The sequence below is a fragment of the Hydra vulgaris genome, chromosome 15 (assembly GCF_038396675.1).
Source record: "Hydra vulgaris chromosome 15, alternate assembly HydraT2T_AEP".
In the NCBI taxonomy this organism is placed as follows: domain Eukaryota; kingdom Metazoa; phylum Cnidaria; class Hydrozoa; order Anthoathecata; family Hydridae; genus Hydra; species Hydra vulgaris.
The window spans coordinates 27,755,662-27,781,804 of record NC_088934.1 but is presented as its reverse complement, the minus strand read 5'-3'; the positions used below and the strand labels follow the sequence as shown (position 1 = coordinate 27,781,804).

General features: G+C 29.3%; 2 protein-coding genes across 5 annotated transcripts; one reads left to right on the top strand and one right to left on the bottom strand.

Annotated features, from left to right (window-relative positions):
• Nucleotides 1–244: 244 nt before the first annotated feature.
• LOC136091518 (uncharacterized) lies at nt 245–11,397 on the bottom strand. 4 transcript variants are annotated; one of them, XM_065819164.1, is made up of 5 exons: nt 11,305–11,397; nt 10,739–11,185; nt 10,399–10,631; nt 2,360–2,528; nt 245–2,257 (listed from the first exon to the last, which is right to left on the bottom strand). In XM_065819164.1, the coding sequence occupies exons 3-5, from the start codon at nt 10,606–10,608 to the stop codon at nt 1,224–1,226; spliced, it is 1,413 nt and encodes a 470-aa protein (XP_065675236.1). In that variant the 5' UTR covers nt 10,609–10,631; nt 10,739–11,185; nt 11,305–11,397; the 3' UTR covers nt 245–1,223. The 4 variants fall into 4 exon arrangements, with proteins under 4 accessions (XP_065675236.1, XP_065675237.1, XP_065675234.1 ...); XM_065819165.1 differs by having other exon boundaries at nt 10,399–10,617; XM_065819162.1 differs by having other exon boundaries at nt 10,399–11,185.
• An 11,565-nt stretch (nt 11,398–22,962) lies between these two features.
• Nucleotides 22,963–24,756, top strand: LOC136091856 (general transcription factor II-I repeat domain-containing protein 2A-like). Its single transcript, XM_065819569.1, has 2 exons — nt 22,963–24,261; nt 24,367–24,756. Exons 1-2 carry the CDS (start codon nt 22,963–22,965, stop codon nt 24,754–24,756), a joined length of 1,689 nt encoding a protein of 562 aa, XP_065675641.1.
• Nucleotides 24,757–26,143: the final 1,387 nt, after the last annotated feature.

Genomic DNA, 26,143 nt, shown 5'->3' with positions numbered 1-26,143 from the left:
ATATTATAATTAGATATTATAATTAATATATATTTGCTGTTTTTCTATTTTTACTAATTTATATGTTATATTGTAATACATAGTTAATAATTTATATTATAATATATACTTAGTTCTTATATTCATTTTTTTGTATTTTATATATATTTCATCAAGTTTATGTACGAAATACTTAAGGTATAAAAATATATCAAATATATGAAAACTACTTATTTGTAGACAAATTAGTTAATAAATTAAGTCATTTTAAAGCATAATAATGTATAATTTTTTTAAATAAACTACAACAAAATCTTTATAAATAAATGTTAAAAAAAATCTTATATAAACTTTAAACAATGAAGAAAAGGAAAAGCTATAAAAAATTTTTTTCTCTGCAGCAATAAGCATTTTTTAAAGATTGACGATAACGGAAAATATGAATATTGTTCTGACAACTGATCAACTTTGAAAACATTAAGTTTTGATGACTCACATGGATAGCTGTAAAAATTTTTCATCGTTTTAAAAATGCGACAAATGATAACTATTCCATCATGCTCTGAGTCAATAATATTGCAAATTACAATAACTTTTCCATCATTTAATAAAGCGCATCTGTTTGCATTCTCAGTGGAAAAAAAACAACCAGCAAAATTAAGTTGTTTATACTGTATTCCTGTAAAGGTAAGGGTTGGACTTTGGTGGTGAGTTTTACACAATGAAGGTTTTAATGATGGCGGTTCATCTGAAAAAACAAAACTTTGCTCAGATAAACGCTGACACAATTGTCTGAGTGGAAATCGGCCAGTTCTTACCATTTTTTTCAGTGAACCAAGCATGTTTTCAAATGGGAATGCACTATAATTATCAAGAGCATCAAAAAGCCTAACATCATCACATATATGAATAAGACTATGCATAGTGTAACTTAATGAACTATCACCATACAAACTTGAGAGTTCCTTAACAAAAATTTTTAACAGTTTTTCAGCATAATTACAGTAATTATTAGAAGTATCAACATTTAAAAGCATAAAATGATGGTATATATTCGACGGTAAGTGATTTCTTAAAACAACCGGACCAACATAACATAAAAAAAGTCTAAATTCAGTAGCTTTCCATCAACTTATTTCTTTAAGAGACCGTGGTTTTCTGGAAAACTCACAAGGAATACAATTTACCAAGCTAATCATATTATTAGATATAGTATCAGCATTTCCTACACTTATTTTAACATTTCATGAGCCACGAAGCCAATACAATAACAATTTTCGAGTCGCGCCAAGGCATACAAGATGCATAAATTTCAAAGGAAATTGAGAAACATGTCCAGTATTAAGCTCCAGAAGTGATGATATAATATTCTTTTGATGATGCTGTTTTTGTTGACGATTAATAAATGAGGTATCTGTTCGCTTTTCTGCATTAAACTCTGGAAATGTAACTCTTCTTTGAACATATTCTCCAACTTGAATACACCTTTTGCATCCATAATAGCCATTGTGGCTTGTTATACCTTTAACAAATGCCCGAGCAGGTGCATCGCATATAAAAGCATTCACAGCTATGGTAAAAAAGGAACATGCTGCTACAAATCCATGATCCTTAAGTTTTTTAAACTCCGCAACGAAATCAGATAAAAAAACTTCCGCTGTAATTGGTTTACTATTTCCACAAAACAAGCTAACTACAAAAGGTTTATAGATAGTTCCATCATAATTTACTGAACAAAGTATTGGCCAAAATTGCTTTGCAGAACTTTTAAATAGTGGCAATCCATCAATGTTAAACTGAAGTTTCAAACAACAGTCTCCACAAGTTGTTACTTTATTTGCACTTTCCAATAATTTTATTAATTGTTTTTCAAGTCCTAAATAAACATATTCACCGCAATTGTTGTGGATATCATACATTGGGATTATATCAGCAAGCTTCTTAGTTTTTAAAACAGTTCTAGCATCTTTTGGTAAGGAATGATATCGACCTAATATTAGTAATAAATCAGATAAAGCAGTATGTCTTGTGTTATGCTTTACAGACCAAGTTGCAAGCAAATCCTGTAAACTTTTATTATGCTCGTTTGCATCACCTTCACTTGAACAAGATGGGTAATAGTCATTGTCATCATTCTCATCAGATGAACTCAATTGAGAAAAAGAACCATTAGTAAATTTAACATTATTTGTATCTACCTCGAAACCAATAGCTTCGTTTTTACATCGATCATCGACAATATCAAAATCTATAACTTCGCTCTCGTCTACCAAATATTCTAAATAATTTGATATATAAAGTATAAAAATCGTTATATAATATACTAAAATAACTTTTCACTGTTAATGTAAGAATTAGCAAATATACTATGTATGCTTACTCTCAATGCTGCTAGAGCAAGGTAAACTTTCATTTTGTTGCAAGTCTTGCAATTTTATTTGCAAGCTACTATTTTGAGTTTCTAATTCTTCTAAATGCTTCTTAACATTTCTTCTGATAAAGTTTGATCGAGCTGCATATCTATTGGCTTTTTTTTGTTTAAACATTATCTAAACAATAAAAAAATAGAAAAATTTCGTAATATAATTTAGATTAGGGGCCATCCATATAATACGTACACAGAAAACCACTGATTTAGGATACCCTCTTTGCACGCTCTTGAATGTTTTTAACTCCCCCCTCTGCGTATATACGCATTATTTATACAAAATTAAGACTCCCTCCCCTCCTTCACCAACGCATGAATATTGCAAAACATTAACAATAACAACAAAACTTTTTCTCTCTTAATTATTTATAAAGAAATATAGAAAACAGTTGTGAAAAAAAAAAATTAATTTTTTTTTTACACTCGTGAATTCAATGTTTTTATAAAAAATCAAGAAAAAAAAAATCAAAAGAAAGAAAAAAATCTTTAGGAGAAAGAGAGATAGTCAAACCACGTACGTACTCACTCTCTTTAACACCCCTCCCTTGCTTATACGCAATTGTAAGTTTTTTTTTAAAAAATTTCGTACGCATTCGTACAAAACTTTTCTAAATTTTCATTTTTGAATTATGCCTCAAAAAACATTGTCAAGATGACACTACCATTTCGATCATTAAAATACCCCCTAATTATGAATATTGCTCAATTTACATGTAGTTTAAAGTTCTCTAAATTTTCTTTTTGTATTTGATATCTAAATCTGCTATGCAATGTACCAAATTTCAGGTTGTTACATCATTCAGATCATCAAAGATCGCTATATATTAAAAAAAAATAGCAGAGTCAGCATAAATAACAACCGGGAGGTGTTGGGGGTTCCTAATTTAAAATTAAACTTTTATTAAAAACTGTTTTAGCTGATCTGACACCAACCTAAAACAGGCAAATTATGAACTTCAAATTAGAAAAACCAAGAATCAGCAATTATTGCCAACCTTAGTTTTTCTAATTCGCAAGGTTGTATGTATATGTGTATATTGTATATGTGTATATTGTATATGTGTATATTGTATGTGTGTATATTGTATGTGTGTATATTGTATATGTGTATATTGTATATGTGTATATTTTATGTGTGTATATTGTATATGTGTATATTGTATGTGTGTATATTGTATGTGTATATATTGTATGTGTGTATATTGTATATGTGTATATTGTATATGTGTATATATATATATATATATATATATATATATGTATATATATATACATATATATATACATACATATATATGTATATATATGTATATATATAAACACATATATATATATGTGTATATATATATATATATATAAATATTTATTAGAAACATCAAATACATGTTCTAAAGGACACGACAGCCATTACAAAGATGGACACTAACAGCGTGCCCATAAATAAATTTTCAAAAATGCACCACAGAACCAATAACAAAATTATAAAATTACAAATATTATAAAGAAACAAAATTATAAAAAAACAAATAGTTGTTCCTTTTAGAATAAATATTTGTTCAAGTCAAAAGAGTTAATCTTATTTTTAAATAATAAAATATTTTTTTGCATTCACAGCATACAAGGTCATATTGTTTCACATGTCAGCAACTCGGAAAGAAAAACTATATTTTCTTGAATCCCAGCGATAAAATTGTTTACGTATTTACGTACACACACACACACACACACACACACACACACACACACACACACACACACACACACACACACACACACACACACACATATATATACATATATATAAAACTATTATCAAAAAACTTGTAAAAGTTTTTTAATAATAATAATAGCAACTTTTTAATTTTTAGTTAAAAAAGCATAGAATTTATGAAAAAAAATTTTCATAATAATTTTTATATGAAGCAATTATTATATTAAAAATTTTCATATTGTTTCTAAAATAGCTCGTAAGAGAAAGAAAAAATCTGAAAGACAAATAAACAGTAAACAAATAATTTTGTATCATTTCTTAAATTTCATTAGGCTGTTGAGTATCCAACACATTTGCCTCAAGTTCAACACCACTACTTTTGCAGATACTACTTTTTTTTCTGCCTCCATCTCGATCTACAGCTTGTGCTAGAAAACTGCTAATTTTCATTTTGATTTTGGCTTCCGTCGAATCAGGAAACTGTTTCATAACAACAGCTACAAACAAGCATAAAGTTTTTTATTACATGATCAAAGCCAAAAACATATCAACATAAAATTTATTTTAAAGTTTAATTTCAAGTACATTCTAATATAAAATAGAGATTGACATCATTTAGAATCAAAAATTTAAAGTATTTAGAACCAAGCCAATCATAATTGAAGACGTCACACTCCGCTACCAAGATATAATAGATAATATATAAATAAAAAAAGAAAAACTTCAACAACCTATTACAGCTCTGTAACATTTCAGTTTTACAAAAGATTTCTTTCCTTTTCGACCTTGTCCTGAATATAATAAACTAAGAGACTTTGAAAATAAACAACTCATAACATCTCTTGTCATTTGATTGCAACTAATGCCACCAACAGAAGCCAAACGATTTGTCTATTATATTCATTAAAAAAAATCTATAATCAGATTGAAAAAACCTGTTAAATCTTTTACTATTATAATATATATATATATATATATATATATATATATATATATATATATATATATATATATATATATATATATATATATATATATATATATATATTAGGGCTGTCCAAAAAAATTTTTTTTTTCAGATTTGATTGCATAGTTGTTTATTTTGTGCCATTTGACATAGTAATTAACTGTGCAAAAAATCTTTCCAATCAGATAATGTTTAGGGGATGCTCAATGACCATAAAGTTTTACGAAAAATGTGAAAAACATGGAAAAAGTAACAAAGTTCCACAAATTTCTAAAACCCGGTTAATTAGATTTTTCAGATTTGATCAGTTTTAATTATCTCTAAATATTAAATTCTGAATACAAATTACAATCCACATCCACTTTAGACTGGTTTATTAGCAGAGAAATTAATGAAATAAAATACTGCAATACGACTAAAGTTCTGCGGTTTTTGTTATATCAGAATTTTTCCAAAATAAAACACTAGGATTTTTGACTCTTTGTCATTGATTAAAATACGAATTATAAACAAAAAAACATATGAGCAATTAACATTTAATTATCGTAATGTTATAGTTCGTGCAATGTTAATGCTAGCGAGGACTATAACTCTTCAGAGTACACTTTCTGGCATCTGGCACTCGCTTTCTGTGATCCTCAACCACCTGAATTAACCTCTGCATTTCAGATTCATTCCTTGTAATCGATTCATTAAACATCGACATTAAAGCCACAGATCGTTCGGCAGCATCATTTACTACTTTCAATGAATATACTAAATTTTTTCCTTCTTGGTATTCTGGGGAATCATTCCAGGTAGCTGGATCGTTGTTGAACAGAAAATCAATATCAACCTTCATTGACCGCAACGCACTTGCTGAAACTGATGTCACCAGCATGTCCAGAGATTTCTTCTCAAGACTTTCAATGTTCTTTAATTTGATCAACCTTTCAGACCAGTTCTCACCGTGAAATTTCATGTTGGAAATCATTTTTCGCTTCTCTTCCGTTTGAAGTTTGTTTGAAAACAAAAGCTAGTGGGACCAATTCTGGTACCACAAATGGTTTTGAAAGTTCTCGACTGCTGCTTCGGAAATCGTTTTATTCACAACTGCAAACTGCTTAAGTTGCTGAAACAGAAACAAGTCATTAACTGGAGCATCGCTGGCATTTGTGCATGATATCCAAGATTTTACATAAACCAGACTAGCAAATAAGCAAAATTCACAGAGATTTTTTTCCTCTTTTGTGGTCAACTTGAACTCTTCACGAAATAAATAAATCTTAAAACAATAAATAACCTTGGCCATCCAGCGAGCCATGTGATAAGCACCAGGGATCTTGAAATGATAATTTTTCTCTTCTTGATCAGGCAGTTTTCCAAGTATTAACAGACAGAGATCCAAGATTTCTTTGTAGTCATCCCTTGGCATTTTAACATGCAGGTTTTCTTTGAGGAATGTAATCACTTCATTTTGTAGTTCTTGCACCAGGGGTATTTTCATTCGAATGTCATCCAGAGGTTTAAAATTTCCTTGATTAACTTTGGGCCAATATTGCTGAAATCTCTGGAAAAGAGGTATGTTGGGACCAGATGATGGTCCAAATAGTGATCCAAACACTCCTGCTACTATGATCTCATGAACATGGTGTCTGCAAGCGAAATATAACAAATTTCTACCTATATGTTTCTCAAGAACTACACATGCACCATTTTTGGAGCCAGTGTTAGAGGCTGTAGTATCAAAACTCATTCCAATAACATCACCAATTATGTCCCACAAATTAAGCAGATAAATAACTGCTTTTGCTTGGGCTTCTCCAGTTCCAGCTGATAGTTTTGCTATTCCAAGTATTTTGTCAACATTGTGACCTGTCACACCTACAGATAGCCGGTCAACATTTGCTTTAGGGGCTGCAGAATTTGTACGATCTATCATCAGTTTGCCATCCCAGTGGACGATTAATGGTGGTTTGTCCAAATCGCAGAATTCAGTTCGAACAGTGGCTTCAATATTTGATCGATGATAGGTTCGTTTTCTACGGACTGTAGAACGTGACAATGATCCATCATCGAGGTTCTGTCCACCAGCCCTTGCAATTGCTGCTGCTAGTATAGTAAATTTTGTGTCAGATAGATTAATTCTGTCTAATGTTGATGAAACATCAGGCGAGTCAAGAATTGTATCTAAGATACATTGTTGTTTTGGAGTACTTGCTAAACTTGATTCAGCTGACCCTGAAGAACTTGCTTTACTGACTTGTTGTCTGTAATAAACAGGGATTTCTATCTCAAAATCTCTATCAACCATTTTGTCATTATCAACAGCATCGTTATCGTTGTCATCACTATAACTTTCGTCATGTAAAGGTTCAATAACAGGAACTATTGCACTCGCACCAGATTGTCTTTGCTCTTCTTTTAGCTTTCGTTCTCTCTCTGCTTGTTTCCTTGCTTCATTTCTTTCTTCTAATTTTGAAAGTTCTTTGTCCTTTCCAAACATCACCATTTTTCTCTGACATCTCTGATCCAATAAAAATTCTTTATCTTCTTCAATTCTGATCATGGTTTCAGCATCCTTGTGGGCAATGTCAAAAAGTAGGCCAATGGTGTCTGTAAATGATTTCTCTCTCGATTTCTGAGAATCTGACAATCTGGATTTTTTTTTTTTTATTAATTTAAATTCCTGGACTAAAGTTTTCAACTTTAAGACTACATTCGGATGAAATGCTGTCGGAATACGGGCTTTATTCCAAATAATAATCAGTTCATCAACAGTTGTTTTAAGACTTTCAGGCACTGACTTTTTGGTTGAATTAAGATGATAAAAAAATGTTTTTAAAACATCAGATGTTAAGGGAAGAACTTTATCTGGAAGATTTGGCTCTGGTTGTCCAATTAAAAAGATTTTGGTTTGAAGTCGTGTAGAGATAGCAACACGAGATGATGCTGCCATTTCAATGATAACTGAAATATTATGAGAAAATCAAAACTCAATACCATATTATACAAACTTATCATTCAGTTGTTGGTTTATGCAGCTGCAGCAATATATTATAATAATTATTACTAAAGAAATTAAATAAATATTTTCAAATTAGAAATTATTATTATCTGCACTTAATAACAAACAATACACTACCAGACTACCATGCTAGTTTTCTGTAATAGGTTACTAAGGTTAGGTACTATCAAAATATTAATACATTTGTTGTCAAACTGAAATTCCAAATAAAAATAATATTTATACTTGTAAACCTTTTTATTCTGTTTGAACAAATTCTAAATTGAGTTAAATAATAGTATTAAAATTATGAATACAAATTTTAACAAAATGATATAAACACAGTTGTTTTAAACACTAGCAGACATTTTTTAGTCTGGTGCCCTGATGACAGTTAATCTGCTGCACTTTAATTAATCTATATAGCACGCAATCAGATAATATTTCAGTGGAAAAAATCTAACTAACCAGGTTCTAGAAATTTTTGGAACTTTGGAACTTTTTACACGTTTTTGACGTTTTTCGTAAAACTTTATGGTCATTGAGCACCCCCTAAACATTATCTGATTGGAAAGATTTTTTCCACAGTCAATTACTATGTCAAATGGCACAAAATAAACAACTATGCATTCAAATCCGAGAAAATTTTTTTTTTCCTGTGTTCACATGAACAGCCCTAATATATATATATATATATATATATATATATATATATATATATATATATATATATATATATATATATATATATATATAAATTAGTAAAAAACACTTATCTAACTTTTATCTTCGACTTGAAGTTTCACCATTGCTGGATCATCAGGAAGAGTTACTAAATCTCAAAAAAAATTCAATTTATAGAAAAAAAATATTTTACAGGAAGTTATAAATTATTATAAAAAATTTTTAATTACTATATTTTTTTGTTAACGGGAAGTTACAGAAAGTAATTATGAAATAATTTTCTTTGGAATGGGGATAGTTTAATTTGGTCATTTGTTTTTATAATTTTTTAAGAGGTATTTATTTTCGTGCCTACATTTAGAAATTAATTCAGATTTTTTATTTAATAAATTTTCTTGATTTAAATGAGTAATTATATCAAATTTTTCTTGCAAACATAGCATACATTTTTTGGAAATGTTATTATAGGCAGGGGCAGATTTTAGAATAGACCATTGTAAATTAAAATTTTTATTTTTTTCTTTTAAATCCCAAATATATTTTGACAGCATAGTCTCTTTTAAATATTTTTTGTGTTTAAACGATTGTTTGTGGTTGGCATAACGTTTTTTCCATTCCCCCTCGGTTAAGCCAATATATTGTTTATCAGGGTTGTTTTGTGAGGAAACAATGCACTTGTAAATTACATTTTTCGAAAGGCATTTTCCATTTAGAGGGCAATCTATTTTTTGTTTACAATTACAATAATCAGTATTTTTTTCTTTTATATGTTCATTTTTATTAATTGACGAATTATTGTATATTAATGTAAATTTGAACCATCCCCCTCAAATTCTAAAACAAATTCCAATTTCAATTAAAAATAGGCTAAACCAAAACTCTTTTAATGAAAATATTTTTAACTCCTCTAAACGCATATATATATATATATATATATATATATATATATATATATATATATATATATATATATATATATATATATATATATAAACTGAGAATGTTTTTTGCACAACACATATATTTATTCCATAATATGTTGGACAAAAGTAAACAATAAAATGCAAGACCAGATTAATAATATTTTTCTTTCTTTTAATTAAAAGATAGCAAGCCCAATCCCAATCCATAATCACCCTGCCACAACCCTTTGATGTGTTATTAACTCCCGCTTTTTCCCCTAAATAAGTCGATGCGTGTAATACTCCTTGCGTGTTCTCCCTATATCAATCAATATATAATGAAAACAGCATAAAACTTAAATATATAATAATAAAAACATTATGGTTTGAAAAAACAAAAAACATTCAGATCTATAAAGTTGAGTTTTTCTGGGTTTTTTAAATAACAATAAAACTTAATTAGTTTCCGCAATTATAACTTTTGTCTAACATGAAATGTTGATGTTGTGGTAAGAATCCTTTAAGAAATATTTTTTAGGTGTATATTTATAGAGTTACTCCTCTATCAACTGAGGGTTTGGAATAGGGCAATGATAAGTTAGATTTATTTATTTTTCTTCTTTTTTTTTAAATAAGCCGTATTTAAAATCTAAATATGCTATATCAGATGTTTTACTATTACTACTTCAAATTTATGTTATTTAAATTCAAAATTTGAATAAAATAATGCTATAATTTTACCAGTGACTCCAACATGCCTTTGTTGCAGAGAGTTTCCTCCAGCAAAACAAGGTCATCGTCTGTTAGTAGTGGTAACTGATTCCACCGATTTATATCAGGCTTAACTGTCATTCCTATTGCAGAATTGTTACTAATTGACCCAACTTGTGTTTCAATTTGCTTCAAACGATTGAGTATTTTTTTCATGTCATATTGGATAGAAACAAACATATCTAAACACTTTTTTTCAAATGCTTTAAATATATAATAATTGTTAAGAACTTTACCAAAGTTACTCTTATAACACTAAAAGAAAAATATAAACATACATAAGTTTAAATAAAATTTTAAATACAATTACTTAAAAATCTTCTGTCTTCCAATAAATAGGATTGATTTTTGCTTTCTCCATATTCTAAATTTGACACCTTTGATTGATTTGAGCTTGTTTGTGGATGTCTAATATTAGGCAATAAAGTTGTTGCACTTAAGGATAACTTTTGTAAAAATAAATTTGAGCTGATAGGATAACTATTGTGGGTATTATCAACTAAAATAGGTTTTTTGGTTAGTTTTAGTTGTGATTTAGCTTGTAAATTTATTTTATTTATTGTAACAGGTTGTTTTGTAGACAATGAAGCTAAAGAACTTCCTTCATCACTGTCATCATCACATACCCCAGCACCACAAACAATTGATTTATCAATTTAAATTTTTTTTCGTGCTGAACTTGCCTCACTATCACTGATATCTACACTTGAGGTATACAATAGTTTATCCATCATTGATGAGGCAACGTTAAAATCATCTAGAATAATTTAAAGAAATATAAACAACATAAAAAAATATTATAAAATGTACATACATAATTTATTTGTATTTTAAAAAGCAATAACAAAATTATGAAAATAATCTGCTTAAATATACTTGATCCTCCAAGTATACGAACTGTCAATATTGTTAACAATATTGACACAAAAATATTGGCGCATTATTGGCTAACTATATTGTATGTCAATATTAGCGCAATATGGTTTAGAAATATTGGCGATATATCGGATATCTTGGCCAATATTGGCCAACATACCCAACAATCCGCCAATATTGCGCCAATATTGTTTGCTACTTGGGTAGGCTCATAAAAAAAACTTTTTCATAATTATTAAAACTTATTTTTTGAATTATCTTTAATTTATTGGAACTTTTAACATGCATTTTTAACTTTTCTAACATTTCTAACATTTATAAAAAGTTTTACAAGTTGGGATAATAGGGTTATTTATTTTTTATTTTGGCAACTACCATCGTTTTCGTTTAACCAAAACGCCACCTTCTACTTCACAGGTACCATCTTTTTGATTTTCTTCATCACCTTTGATTTTCATGATCACCTTCTTTCATTAAATTCTTCATTTTTTTTTTCGTGTTTGTAATATTTCCGTTTACTTCCATTTAAGCGATGAGGTGCATACTTAAAGCAGGTGGCTAATTATGTACGAGTCTTTTTTGTCTGTTGCTTTTGATTAATAGCGCTTAATCGATTCTAGAAAATAAATGCAAAAATATTCGAGTTTAGTCAAGCAAATAAAACTGTAGAGAAAGGAGGAAATAAAAATTTATTTATTCATATTATTTCAAGTAATAAAATATACTACTTTATATAATAACACTGTACAACAAATTTTAATTTTTTGAAAAAAACAAGAACCAAATTAGGTTATCTTTATTAATTCAGACGTGCTGATTCCAAATATGTAATCAGTTATGCTGCAGCACGTCACAATTTTTTGAAATAACGATTTAAAGATGTAACGTAAGATGCATTTTTCTATACATATGAATAAGTGTATGAACATGTTTATTATCACTTTTAACACAAATTGTAAACTTGTATTTAATTGTATTTAGCCTGGCGTTTGAATGCTGCATCGGGTTCATCGCGCTGCAAATTCCAGCAGTAATCTGCAAGCATGGCGGGTCTCCACTTTCCCTTGTATCTGCTTTCCATTGTGGCAATACTCTGATGAAAGCGCTCGCCATTTTCATCATATACATCTCCATTGACAGAGAAGAAGGAAAGATGGAAATGAAGAAAGTGGAGCTTTAGTGACATGTTACAACCCAGTTGTTGTAGATAGGATGCAATTAACCTGTCTACCAAATCAGCGTAATTTGGTGCAATATGTTTTCTAAGAAATCCCTGGCACACCGGTTTGAATGCATCCCATGCTGCAAGTTCATATTGTTCCATCGTTCCCGAAAACGTTTCATCCAGCATCAGTTCTCGTATTTGGGGCCCCACAAAAATGCCCTCTTTAATTTTGGCGTCACTGATTTTAGGAAATGTGGTCTGCAAATACTGAAATGCTGGTTTGTCGTGATCTAACGCCTTTACAAACTGTTTCATGATTCCAAGCTTGATGTGAAGATTGGGCAAGATGATCTTCTCTTTATCCACAAGAGGTTCATGAATGACGTTATGGGAGCCAACCTCAAATGTTTCTCGTTGTGGCCAACATTTCCTCATATAATGTTCTGATTTCATCCTGCTATCCCATTTGCAGAGGAAACACATGTACTTAGTAAAACCAGCCTGCAATCCATTTAGTATAGCAACAACTTTCAAATCTGCACATATGGACCATTTGTGATCTCTATATATTTAATTCTGTTCAGAATAAGTGATATATTCACATAGTTTTCCCTCAGGGCTACCGAATGTGCTATGGGAATGGAAGGCAACACATTTCCAGTATGCAGTAATGCTACCTTAATACTATAAAGTGATGCGTCAATTAACAAATTCCACATAGATGAATTGTATTCTATTCCTAGATCATCAAACAATCCACTGATGTCATTACAGAAGCAAAGTTCTTCATCCATAGAGAAGTATTGCTGCAGTTCCCGTGATCGCTTTCTAAATGACGACACTCTTGCATCACCAGCCAACAGATGCCACTCCTAGAGACGTGAAGCCAGCAATTCACTCTGTTGCTTTGTTAAATACAAATCTCGAACGAGATCTTTTAGGTCAGATCCTGTTATGAAGTGGGGTTTACGCTCTGTATCTTCTGGCAACTCGTAACTATCATCGTCATCAGTATCCTCTTCTGAATCAGAACTGTCCGTGTTTGGGATTTCCGATGGAGGTTCAGGAACAGGGAGTTCAGCCAAATGAGGAACAGGACGAATAGCTGAAGGTAGATTTGGGTACACTATAGCTATCTTACCCATAGAATTGCGACCTGATATGTTAACAGAACAGAAATAGCAATCTGAGCAATGATTTTGGGGTTCACGCCACACCATTGGCACCCCAAATGTTGGTCCTCCACCAGTCCTGTTCGCCCACGACGATAGTGAACTAGCGCACCTCACAGAGCATGCATGAGGCGCCCAGTTCTTATCATGGTCGCCGACTTTGCAACCAAAGTATAGTTCATACAGTTTTTTCACATGTGGTGTCAATCTTCGTCTGCATCTCTTTAAAGTCAGTTCGCCACAAATGTAGCAAAAGTTGTCGGCTTGATTTTTACAAGTTCTGGGCATTTCTTGTTTCAATATACACTGAATTATATCTATATATTACTTGGCTAACTGTAGTTTATCTAAAATAAAACAGACTTACATTTAGTCTAATACAAGGTTAAACAAATGCAAATAGGTATATGATAAAGAAATGCTAATAAATAAATCATAAGCAACTGCTAATAAATATATTAAAAATCACATTGACAACTTTCATAGTGAAAATCAAAAATTTGAAAATGTGAATTTAACCAAAATTGGTGGGTCACACAACAAAACTGACATCATTTTATATATACATATATATATATATATATATATATATATATATATATATATATATATATATATATATATATATATGCATATATATATCTATATATATATATCTATATATATATATATATATATATATATATATATATATATATATATATATATATATATATATATATATATATATACATATATATACATATATATATATATATATGCATATATATATCTATATATATATATCTCTATATATATATATATATCTCTATATATATATATATATATATATATATATATATATATATATATATATATATATATATATATATATATATATGCATATATATATATATGTAAATAGTATATGTTACTGTTACCCACAGTACCATGAATTAGCTAAATGCTAACGTTTATAATATAGTTTAATATTGCAACTCTGAGTTTCATGTGTTACTACAATCATCAGACAAGTTACTACTTGCCTGAAGATTGCGATAATACATGAAACTAAGAGTTGCAATATTAAACTATGTTATAAACATTAGCATTTAGCTAATTCATGGTACTGCGGTAACAGTAAAATATATACTATATAGCTCTAGTTTATCCTATAGAGCACTTTTTTAAGTATGTAAGTTATGTGCGGCCGTGGCGCAGTGGTTAGAGCGCTTGCTTTATAAGCAGGAGATCCAGGTTTGAAACGAGCTCTGGACAAATTTTCGCGTCACGGTAAGGAAGGAGGCGTGAACTTCCTGGTTAAATGCACTTCCGCGGTGCTCTGTGACAAGACCGTTAGGACTTCTTGGGGCACCTAAAATAAAAAAATTAAAAAAAAAAAAATTTTCGTAATCTCCAAATCAAAATACATAAGGTAGTGTCAACGGCATTTCCGTTTTTTTTTCGTTATTGTACAGTGTAATTTATATAATAATTATTATAATAACTATTATTATTATATTATAATAATTATTATCATATTATAATAATTATTATTATAATTTATATAATATACAATAAAATAATTTATACTATTTTATATGAATACTTGAAGTTTACAATTTTCATGTTAACTGATTTATTTTATTATGTGATAAATTCAAGTAAGTTTCACACCTATTCTTTGTGAATACTAAATAAACTAAATTCATTTATTTTTAACAGGCAGCCATTAAAGTGAAATAAACACTTAAAATTAAACTTTAAGACTTAAGATCAAAATAATATCCTGCCAATTATAGTTCTGTAAATATTTATCCCTCCATAGGTAATTTCACGGTTACTTTTCCCTTCGAACCAACCAAATTGAACTTTGATTAAAGTCTGTATGTCATCAGCCTTAAACATGTCAAAAGACAACTTCAACATTTTTCTTTGTGAACTAAAAATCGGTTAAACTGATTTTCTTTACAAAACTAGTAAGTATTATTGATTAAAGAAATGTTTTCGAAACAACTTCATTATCTGAAACACTTGTTCTACACTTCTTTCTATTGTACTTTCTGACTCATAAATAACTGCTTTATTAATTTTTCTCCATTATCCGTAATGACATAACAATCAAATACTTTTATTTCTGTAAATAAATATAATAATAACTGAATACTTTTATTCATAAATATTCACACACGTCAGTGGATATATATGAACAAAGAAAATATCTTTATATTATCGTATATAATATTGTATACTTAAAAAAGTGCTCTATAGGATAAACTAGAGCTATATAGTATATATTTTACTGTTACCGCAGTACCATGAATTAGCTAAATGCTAATGTTTATAACATAGTTTAATATTGCAACTCTTAGTTTCATGTATTATCGCAATCTTCAGGCAAGTAGTAACTTGTCTGATGATTGTGGTAACACATGAAACTCAGAGTTGCAATATTAAACTATATTATAAACGTTAGCATTTAGCTAATTCATGGTACTGTGGGTAACAGTAACATATACTATTTACATATATATATATGCATATATATATATATATATATATATATATGCATATATATATATATATATATATATATATATATATATATATATATATATATATATATATATATATATATATATATATATATATATAACAATAAATGAAAGTTCGTAGACATATCTGCAACTTCTGAACCTTTTGAAATATTTTTTGAACATTTTTTTATAAGGGGCTCCTTTACCTATTTATAAAAAAAGAAAAGAAAAGAGTACAAATTCAAATTTAGGGCTAATGCCAATGCATCGGCCTGTACCAGTCGGCATATGCCGAAAGTAGGCATCCATGTACCATTAATATATAATCAATCAATATATTTCTGAAATAGTCAGTGGTTACATTTTAAAGTTGTTTACAAACAGTAACATTACTAATGTTAGCTAAACACCTAATGAAAATGATTAAAGTAATAATAGTTATAATAATAAAAATAATATTTACGAAAATAAACATTAAAAACACAACATAAAAACACAGAAAAACTAATAATAATAATGATAACAATAATAGCAATAAAAATAATAATGATAAAAATAATAAGTTACATGTTTTTATAAACACAAATAGCTATATGTACGATGCTATATGTATAATGTTAGACAGTTACAAACAGTTAAAAAATTGTTAAAATGCAACAACTAACAATATCAAACAGGAATTAAAAAGACACGTCGTTTTAACGTTGAATAATCAACGTTAGTTTATCAACGTGGAATTGATGTCGAAATCAACGCGGAGTTGATGTTGAAAATTCCGACGTTAAATTTTTTACATCACTAAGGCGTTAAAATTCCTATGTAAGTGTTTCAAATAAAAAAGACATTAAAGAAATGACACACTTCATTCTAAACTAAAACTTTATTTTGAAAATAAGATCAAAATATCCTTACACAACATAAATAACAAAATAAAATAACATGGTTTTTAAGTCCTTTTGAAAAAATTGATCTTGGTTGAAACTTGGGCATTTTTGGAAGAAGTTCAACTTTTCCACATGAAATTACAAACCTATATAGTATAGAAATATGGTAAAACATAAATAGTATCATAAAATTGCAATGAAAAATAGAATTAAAAATACCCGGTTTTGTGTCAGAAAAGTACTTAATAAATGCATTGATCAATATATGTCAATAAATGGATTGACAAAATGAACTCTAAATGTGTGCCTGTAGGATTTGAATCTTTGAATCATACGAATGTTAAAAATGTTAAAACATTCATGGCATCTTCATGCCAGAATAGTCAATACTTTCACAATATTCTATGAAAAATTGATCAAATATCTCATTAAAATCAAAAATAACATAACCATATTTTTTAATACTACTTTTGGTGTAGTTGTAATAGTAGTTATATTTAACTGCAACTGCAACAAATGTAAATAAAGAACTGACTTTAATAACTGTACATATTAACTATATCTTATATCAATAACTCTAGTTAATAAAATGAATATCTGATGACAAGAAGAAACAACTACAAAGCTGTTGAGCAAAATAAATCATCATGCCAATAAGGAAATAAAGAAAAAGCAATAATTGACCTAAAATAGCCAATTATATAACTTTAGACATCAATAAGACACTTATAAAAATAAAATATATAATGAACTTTTTAGTTATTAACTAAAACATAAGGTACATAAACAAACCAAAAATAAAAAACAAAAAAACTTATGTCTATTGATTGAATTTAAATACTCAAATAAGTCAACAACAACAACAACAAAAAACAGGATACATTCACAACAATGATAGAACTAAAAGCACACCTTTTACGAGTCTAACACAGTAACAAAAGGAAACATTTCATATTTACCATTCTCAATGCATTTAAGGTAATATTGTCTCATATCATTATATTTCGACTTAATTAAATTTGGTTTGATACTGCTACACATAGCTGTTGCATTTCCTCTTACGAAAAGGTCACAATCATATGCATGCGCAATTCTATGCACTAATGGTGCATCATCTTTACTTTAACTATTCAAAAGTGAATCATAAAACTGAACACACTTCGAATGTGAAATGACATCAGGACACATTAATTAAAAGCTCCCAACATGATTGTTTAACAATCATTTGCACAAAACTGTAACTTTCTGAAAAACTAGCTGAATTAGAACAACTAAAAATGCACAAAACACAGGTATTTTAAACTTTGAAACCCTGATATTTTAAAAAACTGATATAAAAAAAAATTTGTACTATATCAATCAAGGTATCATCATTTTACAATATTTAAGACCTTGTCTTTAGACTGTATTGACAAACTTTAAAGAAAACTTTAGAACCTATGGTCACTTTTTAAAAAGTAGGTTTAAATCCATAATAAATTTACAACAAAGATAGACGCATAAACTTGATTAAAAGTTTATTTAATTTTAGATTGTTGTTAATAAATTTATCTAGTGTTACTTAATTGCAACTTTAAATATACAAAAAAATTGACAAATAGTTCTGAATAAAACTAATAAATAAGCCTATGCATAAAATGGAAGTCTCAAAACAACTGTGGGTTTTGAGATGCTGAGACATAGTACATAGTACATTCAACGACAACCACAAACAAGTCCCTAGTAGCCCAGTGGTGCAACGGACCTAGTAGCCCAGTGGTGCGACGGACCTAGTAGACCATTGGTGCGACGGACTTGCGTTTTTTAAATGCTTGAGTTAATAGCTGGTACTTTATATTATAAACCACGATTTTTTAAATTAATTATTTTAACCCACTGTCAAGCATTTAAAAGGCTGTTATGCGCATTTGCATAACAGCATTCTAAACTTTTTTTAGGCATTGTTAATAAGTGTGGTTAAGGTGTTTCATTTCTGACAATTTATTGAAAATGGTTATAATACATGCATAACGGGGTAAATAATGGGCCAAGAAAAAGTGTGTAAATTTTTCAAAATTTTAAAATGCCATCAAGAGGTCGCCATCTTGAAAAAATAGCGTTTTTTACACTTTTTTCAACTTGAAAAAATTTGAATTTGAATTACTTAAAAATTAATTAATTTTATGCTACGTTACTGGATGTAACGTAGCATAAAATTAATTAATTTTTAAGTAATTCAATGATGATATATATCAAAGGTTATTAGATAAACATTTTGTCGCTGTTCTTCATTTTGTTCACACTCGCGGAAATCACCAATAAGTTTGATTCCTCTTTTCGCGCAATCATTTGTTACCTCTAGTTCTTTAAAAAAAATTTCTGCGGTTCAATAATCATGGAAGAACTTCCACTCTTGTGGATTCATCTCGAGCCATTCCTGGTTGCTTGTTAGTCCTAATAAGTCAAAAAGAAGCCAAGACCGTGGTCCAAATAAATAATAAATAAAGGTTGAAGAATTTAATGTTGGAAAATATGGTTTCCCAATTAAAAAAGTTTTTGGTCTTTGGGTAAAAAAAGTTTCTTTGCCATTATTTTTCTGGTAAATTCTGACAATTTTTTAATAAAAAAAAAAATAACAAGCTCTTCTGTTAAATACCAAAGGTGACGGTTAATTGACGAAATCACAGCAGTTGCGATATCTGAATCTTCTTCTTAATACCAGTTCATTGCAACAAAAAATTTGGAGTCATCAACTGGAGCAAATACGGAAATCCTTGAGTGGAGAAATTGCATCGAATAAAAAAGACTAATAAACTTAGTCATGCGGTGAATCATAATTTGCTAATCATTGAACATAATAAGTTTATCAGATAAGAGTTCCATTTTTAAAATATATATAAAATGTGACATAAATCTCGCATTGTAAATTGCACCTGGTTTGTGAATTTTGAATATTTTATCAATTGATTGTTTCCCCCCAAGGTAGATAATGGTTAATTCAAATAACTCAAGATAATCTTCTCGTGGAAATATTTTATTTTTGAGGCATTGGTAAGCTCATTTCAGAACTAAACTTGCTTGATTAAATATTTTCGATTTGATGTCAGTAGGCCATTCAAAAAAATTAAAGCTTGAGAAATCAATATCAATTCTTGAAAATTTTGGCTTGAAAACATTTAAAAATGGAATCATCTGGACTCTTGCTATCTCCTCGTAATGCGGTAAATACATGTTCGATGTGTAGCTCATTATGATGATGGCAACATGCTAGCCATAGGAGAGATCTCTTTAACTCAATTCAATTAATGTTGCTGCTCCTTTTTTATTATCTGTGTTTATTGTTGTTGTATTAACGCATATACCAATAATGCTTTCCAAAATGTTCCAATCTTGCGCAAGTTTCACGGTCGCATCACATTGAATTTTACCTGTCGAATCTTTAATCAAATGTACACCAATGGGTTTCGGCCAGCAAATAAAAGCTAAGTTAGTTTTTTAAAAAACAAAAATACAAAATATACATAGGATTTATATAAATAAATAAGTACCCGTTAAGAGATCCGCTAATAAGAACTGCTACACGTTCTTCATTATGAGCTATGTCTAAAATGGTCTTTTTAGGTGTTTTTTTTATCTCCCAGTCAGCTTTAATCGACAAAACAAAATGTGCATCCTAAAAGACATATTGTCTTTGAGGATGCACATTTGATACTGACATGGACATATCATTAAGTTTGCCTCCGCTTTTGCAGATGATAATAGATTCAAATAAAAGCTGTTGGCAAACTGATAAAAAACATTGGTCTGTCACAAATGCCGTTATTTCTGAGAGCTTCTTTGCCGATATTTCAAAGGCACTAGATTTTTGATCTTCGCTTGACCGTCTCCGAAAATCCATGCTTAGTCTATCTTCTTGACGTTCTAAAAACTTTGAAGCACCTAGATTGATGCTACCTGTCATGTGATACTTTCTGCTACTCTTTTGATCTTCATAAAATGCCCAATCTTCTTTCCATTTTGGTCTACGTGATATCAATTACTGTTCATATGCATTTACTGCTGAAATGTCGCAAAGTTGCTCAAGTTTATAACAAAATATGACAATTTTTTATTTTCCAGCTTTGGCATTTCGACTTGCTTGATCATTTTTTTTTATTTTTACCTTTTCCCCCAACAATTTCGTAAGCAATGAGAGACAAGAGTTATCTGATCGAATTAGTACTCCGGCTTTTTCCCAAACTTCCTTGAGCTCACCAAGAACAAGTTTAAAAATATATCTTGAGAAGTGTCGCTTTTTGAATATAAATGTAAATGATAGTATCTACCTAACACATGTTTTTTGTTGGTAGGAGACTGAGGCTTGATATTTTATTGGTTTCAGGGTAACCAATTAACCAATCTTGATTATTTTTTCTAAGGTTCATTGTTATAATAAAATATTCGCTAATAAAATAAACTAGTTTTAAAATTATTTTTAAAATTTTAATTTTGCTAATTGATATAACAACCAACTTTTTAAAAATAAGTTTATGAAATTTATATACATACAGATGTTTATTTTGCTATCACGCAACGACTTTTAGTGGTCAATTATGCTCAAAACTTAAATTTTTCATTTTATTTAAAGTATTAAGTTTTTTAAAGACTTTAAGGATTTTTTTAGCAAAAAAATTTTAAAAAAATTAAATTTTATAATACGGCGACCTCAAGATATTAACCAATTTTTTTGAAAATTTGGCCAAATGTTCATCCGATATTCTTTATTACATACAGGCAACGGCGACCTCTAGATGATATTTTAAAATTTTCAAAAATTTACAGACTTTTTTTTGGCCCATTATTTACCCCGTTATGCATGTAACGTAGCCATTTTCGAAAAATTGTCGGAAATGAAACACCCTAATATGTGGTGTACATATATATAAACTTGAGACACGTAAAAATTACTTTTTTGAAATATATAAAAATGATCGTTGTAAAAAAAAAAAAAGAAAAAAAAGTTATTTATTTGCGAGAAAAATATTTTTTAAACAAATCTTGCATCTTGAATGACATATCGGATGGACACGAAAAAATCCGGTCAACTTTAAATTGAGATTTCTCTAAATGATGAATTCTTTTTGTTTCAATTTTTTTTACATTAAATGTGTCATCAATTTGGATTCAACTTAATTTTAAGGGGTTTGATGGGCTGTTTGACATGAGATCGAATTTTTTAGCGGGTTGATGCCATTATTTCGCAGATTATTTCTTTTTTCATCTTATTGATCACATTAATCCACTTTTTTTGGAAATTTCTTTTTGTTTTTTGTTACTCCACCTGTCTTACGAAGAACTCCTTCAACTATTGCCCAAAAATCTTCAATCTTGAGCTCTTCAGGTCGGTTTGGAGGATTTGCATCTTTTAGGAACAATTTTCACATTAATATCTTTGCAACAATGTAGAACTTTTTAGAATTGTGAGAAGCAGCAAGATCTGACCTAAAAAGATATCAATTCGATGGATTTTGGAAAAAAAATTCACAACTTTGTTACGCATCTCAAATTATTTTCGAAACATTTTGAAAATCATTAATTTGTAGGCAAAAGTTTATCAACACAATTAAAGATAAGGAAGTAACACTTAATATTAAACATAGTATTAAAATTTTATATAAAATTTTAATACTAAAGCAGGGTTGTCCAACGCGTGGCCCGCGGGCCAGAAGGTGGCCCTCGTCAGCCTATGGCCCGCATATCACGGTCCATTAATTTTGAATTTTTATTTTAATAAAAATTTCAAATAACAATAATAAAATAAGTTCTACAGCAACAGCATATTATTTATATATTTATAATTTGAATTATACATTCGATTTCGATTATACTTTCACTATATAAATCCGCATTTGAAATAATAAAACGCGCGCTAAAGAAAAAACATTTTTATATATTTAATAAAGATGGCTTCAGCTAAAAGACGTAGATGTGATACTGAAAGCGGTCATGGGGGTCATGTATTTAATCCTTCTTGGACATCTGACTATTTTGTACATGAACAAAGTAATTCTATTATATGTCTAATTTGTTTGGAGAAAATTGCCGTGTGTAAAAGTTATAATGTGAACAGGCACTACACTACAAAACATGCTGTAAGTTATGACAAATTTAAAGGCCAATTTCGAATTGATAAGATTGAATTGTTGAAGAAAACTTTTCTTGCACAACAATCAGTGATGAAAACTAAAGTGATTAGCTCTTACAGTGCTACCAAAATAAGTTTTTTAATGGCAGAAGCTATTGCAAAAAGTGGTAAACCTTTTTGTACTGGAGATTTATTAAAAAACTGTTTAAAAATATTTTGTAAAGAGATATGTCCTGAAAAAACACCTACTGTTGAAGATCTTAGCCTCTCACACCAGACTATTGCTAGAAGAGTTGAAGATCTATCAAAAAATATTGAATTATCATTAAAAGAAAAATTAAATAAAGCCTATAGTCTGGCACTGGATGAATCAACAGACAGAGGTGATACTGCTCAGCTAGCCATTTTTATTAGAGGTATAACTAGTAACTTTGAAGTAATTGAAGAACTGTTAGATATTAATCATATGAAGGACACAACAAGAGGAGAAGATATTCTCTCTGAAGTGAAAAAAACATTGGTGAAATTTGAATTACCAGAAAAGAAACTCTGTGGTGTCACTACAGATGGAGCAAGTGCACTAACAGGAAAAAATATTGGATTTATTGCATTACTTAAGAAATCCATTAATCATGAAATTATTTTATATCACTGCATTATACACCAAGAGCAGTTATGTGCAAAAGTATTGGAGATGAAGAATGTTATGGAACTTGTTATTCATACTGTTAACTTTATAAGAAGTCGTGGCCTTAATCACAGACAGTTCAAACAATTACTTGAAGGTTGTGGTAGTGAGGCTGAAGATGTAATTTATTTCAGCCAGGTTAGATGGCTTAGTCGAGCTGCTACTCTGAAAAGATTTTGGATACTTTTACCTGAAATAGTGCTGTTTCTAAAAATTAAAGGGAAAGACACAAGCTTGCTTGAAAATATTGACTGTCTGAATGATTTGGCATTTTTGATTGACATGACTCAGATGTTAATGGAATTAAATCTTAAATTGCAGGGTAAAGATCAACTTATTAGTAAATTGTTTGAAAATGTAGAAACATTTGTTTTAAAATTAAAACTTCTGAAACAACAATTAAGTTCTAAAGTACTTGTCCATTTCAAGGTATTATCAGAAAGAAATATTAATACAATTGACTCTGAAATATATTGTACTCTTATTTTAAAATAAATTGATGAATTTGACACAAGATTCTGTGATTTTAAAAAGGAAAAAAATGAGTTAGACTTATTTGCGCATCCATTTTCCATCAAAGCTGAGACAGTTAGAAATGAATTTCAAATGGAATTAATAGAATTGCAAAACAATAAAGATCTTAAAGAAGCCTACAAAGAAGTAGAATTGTTAGAATTTTATAAAAAATACATGAGCATTGAAGTTTTTCCTCATTTATGCAGACATGCTATTAAATATTTTTCACTTTTTGGAAGCACATACAACTGCGAACAGTTATTCTCAAAAATGAAGCATGTAAAAACAGAACAGAGAAATAGATTGACAGATGAACACCTTACTAATACCCTTCGAATTGCATTATCAAATATAAAAGCAGACATAGATCATTTATGCAAAAAAAAACAGTGTCAAGTTTCACATTGATCGAACTTTTGTATAACTTCACTTTGAACCTTAACTATGAGTGTAACTGTTAATTTAAATTTAAATAAAAACTTCAAATTTAATAATTTTTATTTTGGGTATTGTATGTTTGTGGCCCTCAAGTTGATTTTGAAACGAATTAATGGCCCTTACTGTAAAAAGGTTGGACATCCCTGTACTAAAGCATAAAACTGTATATAAAAGCGTTATCAAACATAACTACAAAAAATAACGGGTGATGCGGAAGTTATCGGACAAAATAAAAACGTCAATAACTTATAAATAAAAAAACAAACTACTATTATATTTTTTTAAAAAATAGCATTTATCTTTTAATAAAAATATATTATTTTTAATATGAAAAAACACCACCATCTGCAATTGATCTCAATTTTGCTCTGACGCCTTTCATATAGAACTGTAAAAAGTTTTAATCAATTTCTTGTAGTTTTAGTTTAATGCGATCTATTAAAACTTGCTCTGTTGAAGCTTGCCAATCTCCCTCGTAAACCTTCTGTGCCAAATGTCCCCCAAAATTTTCAATTGGTCGTGCTTGAGGCACATTTTGGTGGTTGGATTCTTTATCAACGTAATAGACATATTGGTCTATCCAATTTAGAGAATCTTTAGAATAATGAGAACTTGTTAAATCTGCCCAAAATAAATAGTTAAAGTCTCCATGATACTTGTGAATAAATGGAAGAAGTTGTTTTTCTAAACATTCATTAATATAGATTGATGAATTGATCGCTACAGCCTTGGAAGTGCGAAACAATGGCTCAGACAAATATTCATTTTTTTTAACTGACGACCAATTGTCGATTGATTTACACCGAATTTAATACCTATTTTTCTCTGACTGACCCCTTTTCGATTGTTGACAAATCTCGTTAATTCGGCTTTCTTTTCTTTATTCCAGGATGTCAGACAACCAAGGTGCTTTCTATCAGAAAACGATTGAACAGTTTTAAGTCTTTTTAGGTTATCATATATTGTACTTCGAGCAAATTCTTCCTTTTCAAAATTCCTTTACAATTTTTTCTTTTATATTAGGTTTATTTACAAAAAACTTTTTTAGTCGCTTTCGAAAAGATTCTCGTTCAGCTGCATTCAACCTCATTTTAAATAATTGTGTTTCAAATAATAAAGTTTATATGTTATAGAACGTTTATGCCTACGCATAAAACCACAAAAACTAATTATTATGCTCAAATAATGAAATTAGGATTTGTCCGATAACTTCCGCATCACCCGTTATAAATAAAAAATCTGCAGAAAAATCCATTAGTTTTAGATATTCCTTGTGGAGCCCATAGCCTTAAATAAGCTTGAGTTCATGCAGTTTAATCTTGCGCTGAGATCAAGGCTAAAGAGGATCTTTACCTTA

Coding starts and splice junctions, on each gene's coding strand:
- LOC136091856 (XM_065819569.1), top strand. CDS start 22,963: ATGGCTTCAGCTAAAAGACGTAGATGTGATACTGAAAGCGGTCATGGG. Junction 24,262..24,366: donor AAGTACTTGTCCATTTCAAG/GTATTATCAGAA, acceptor GATTTTAAAAAG/GAAAAAAATGAGTTAGACTT.
- LOC136091518 (XM_065819162.1), bottom strand. CDS start 10,608: ATGTTTGTTTCTATCCAATATGACATGAAAAAAATACTCAATCGTTTG. Junction 2,529..10,398: donor AAGGCATGTTGGAGTCACTG/GTAAAATTATAG, acceptor TTTATTGTTTAG/ATAATGTTTAAACAAAAAAA. Junction 2,258..2,359: donor TTGCTCTAGCAGCATTGAGA/GTAAGCATACAT, acceptor CAAATTATTTAG/AATATTTGGTAGACGAGAGC.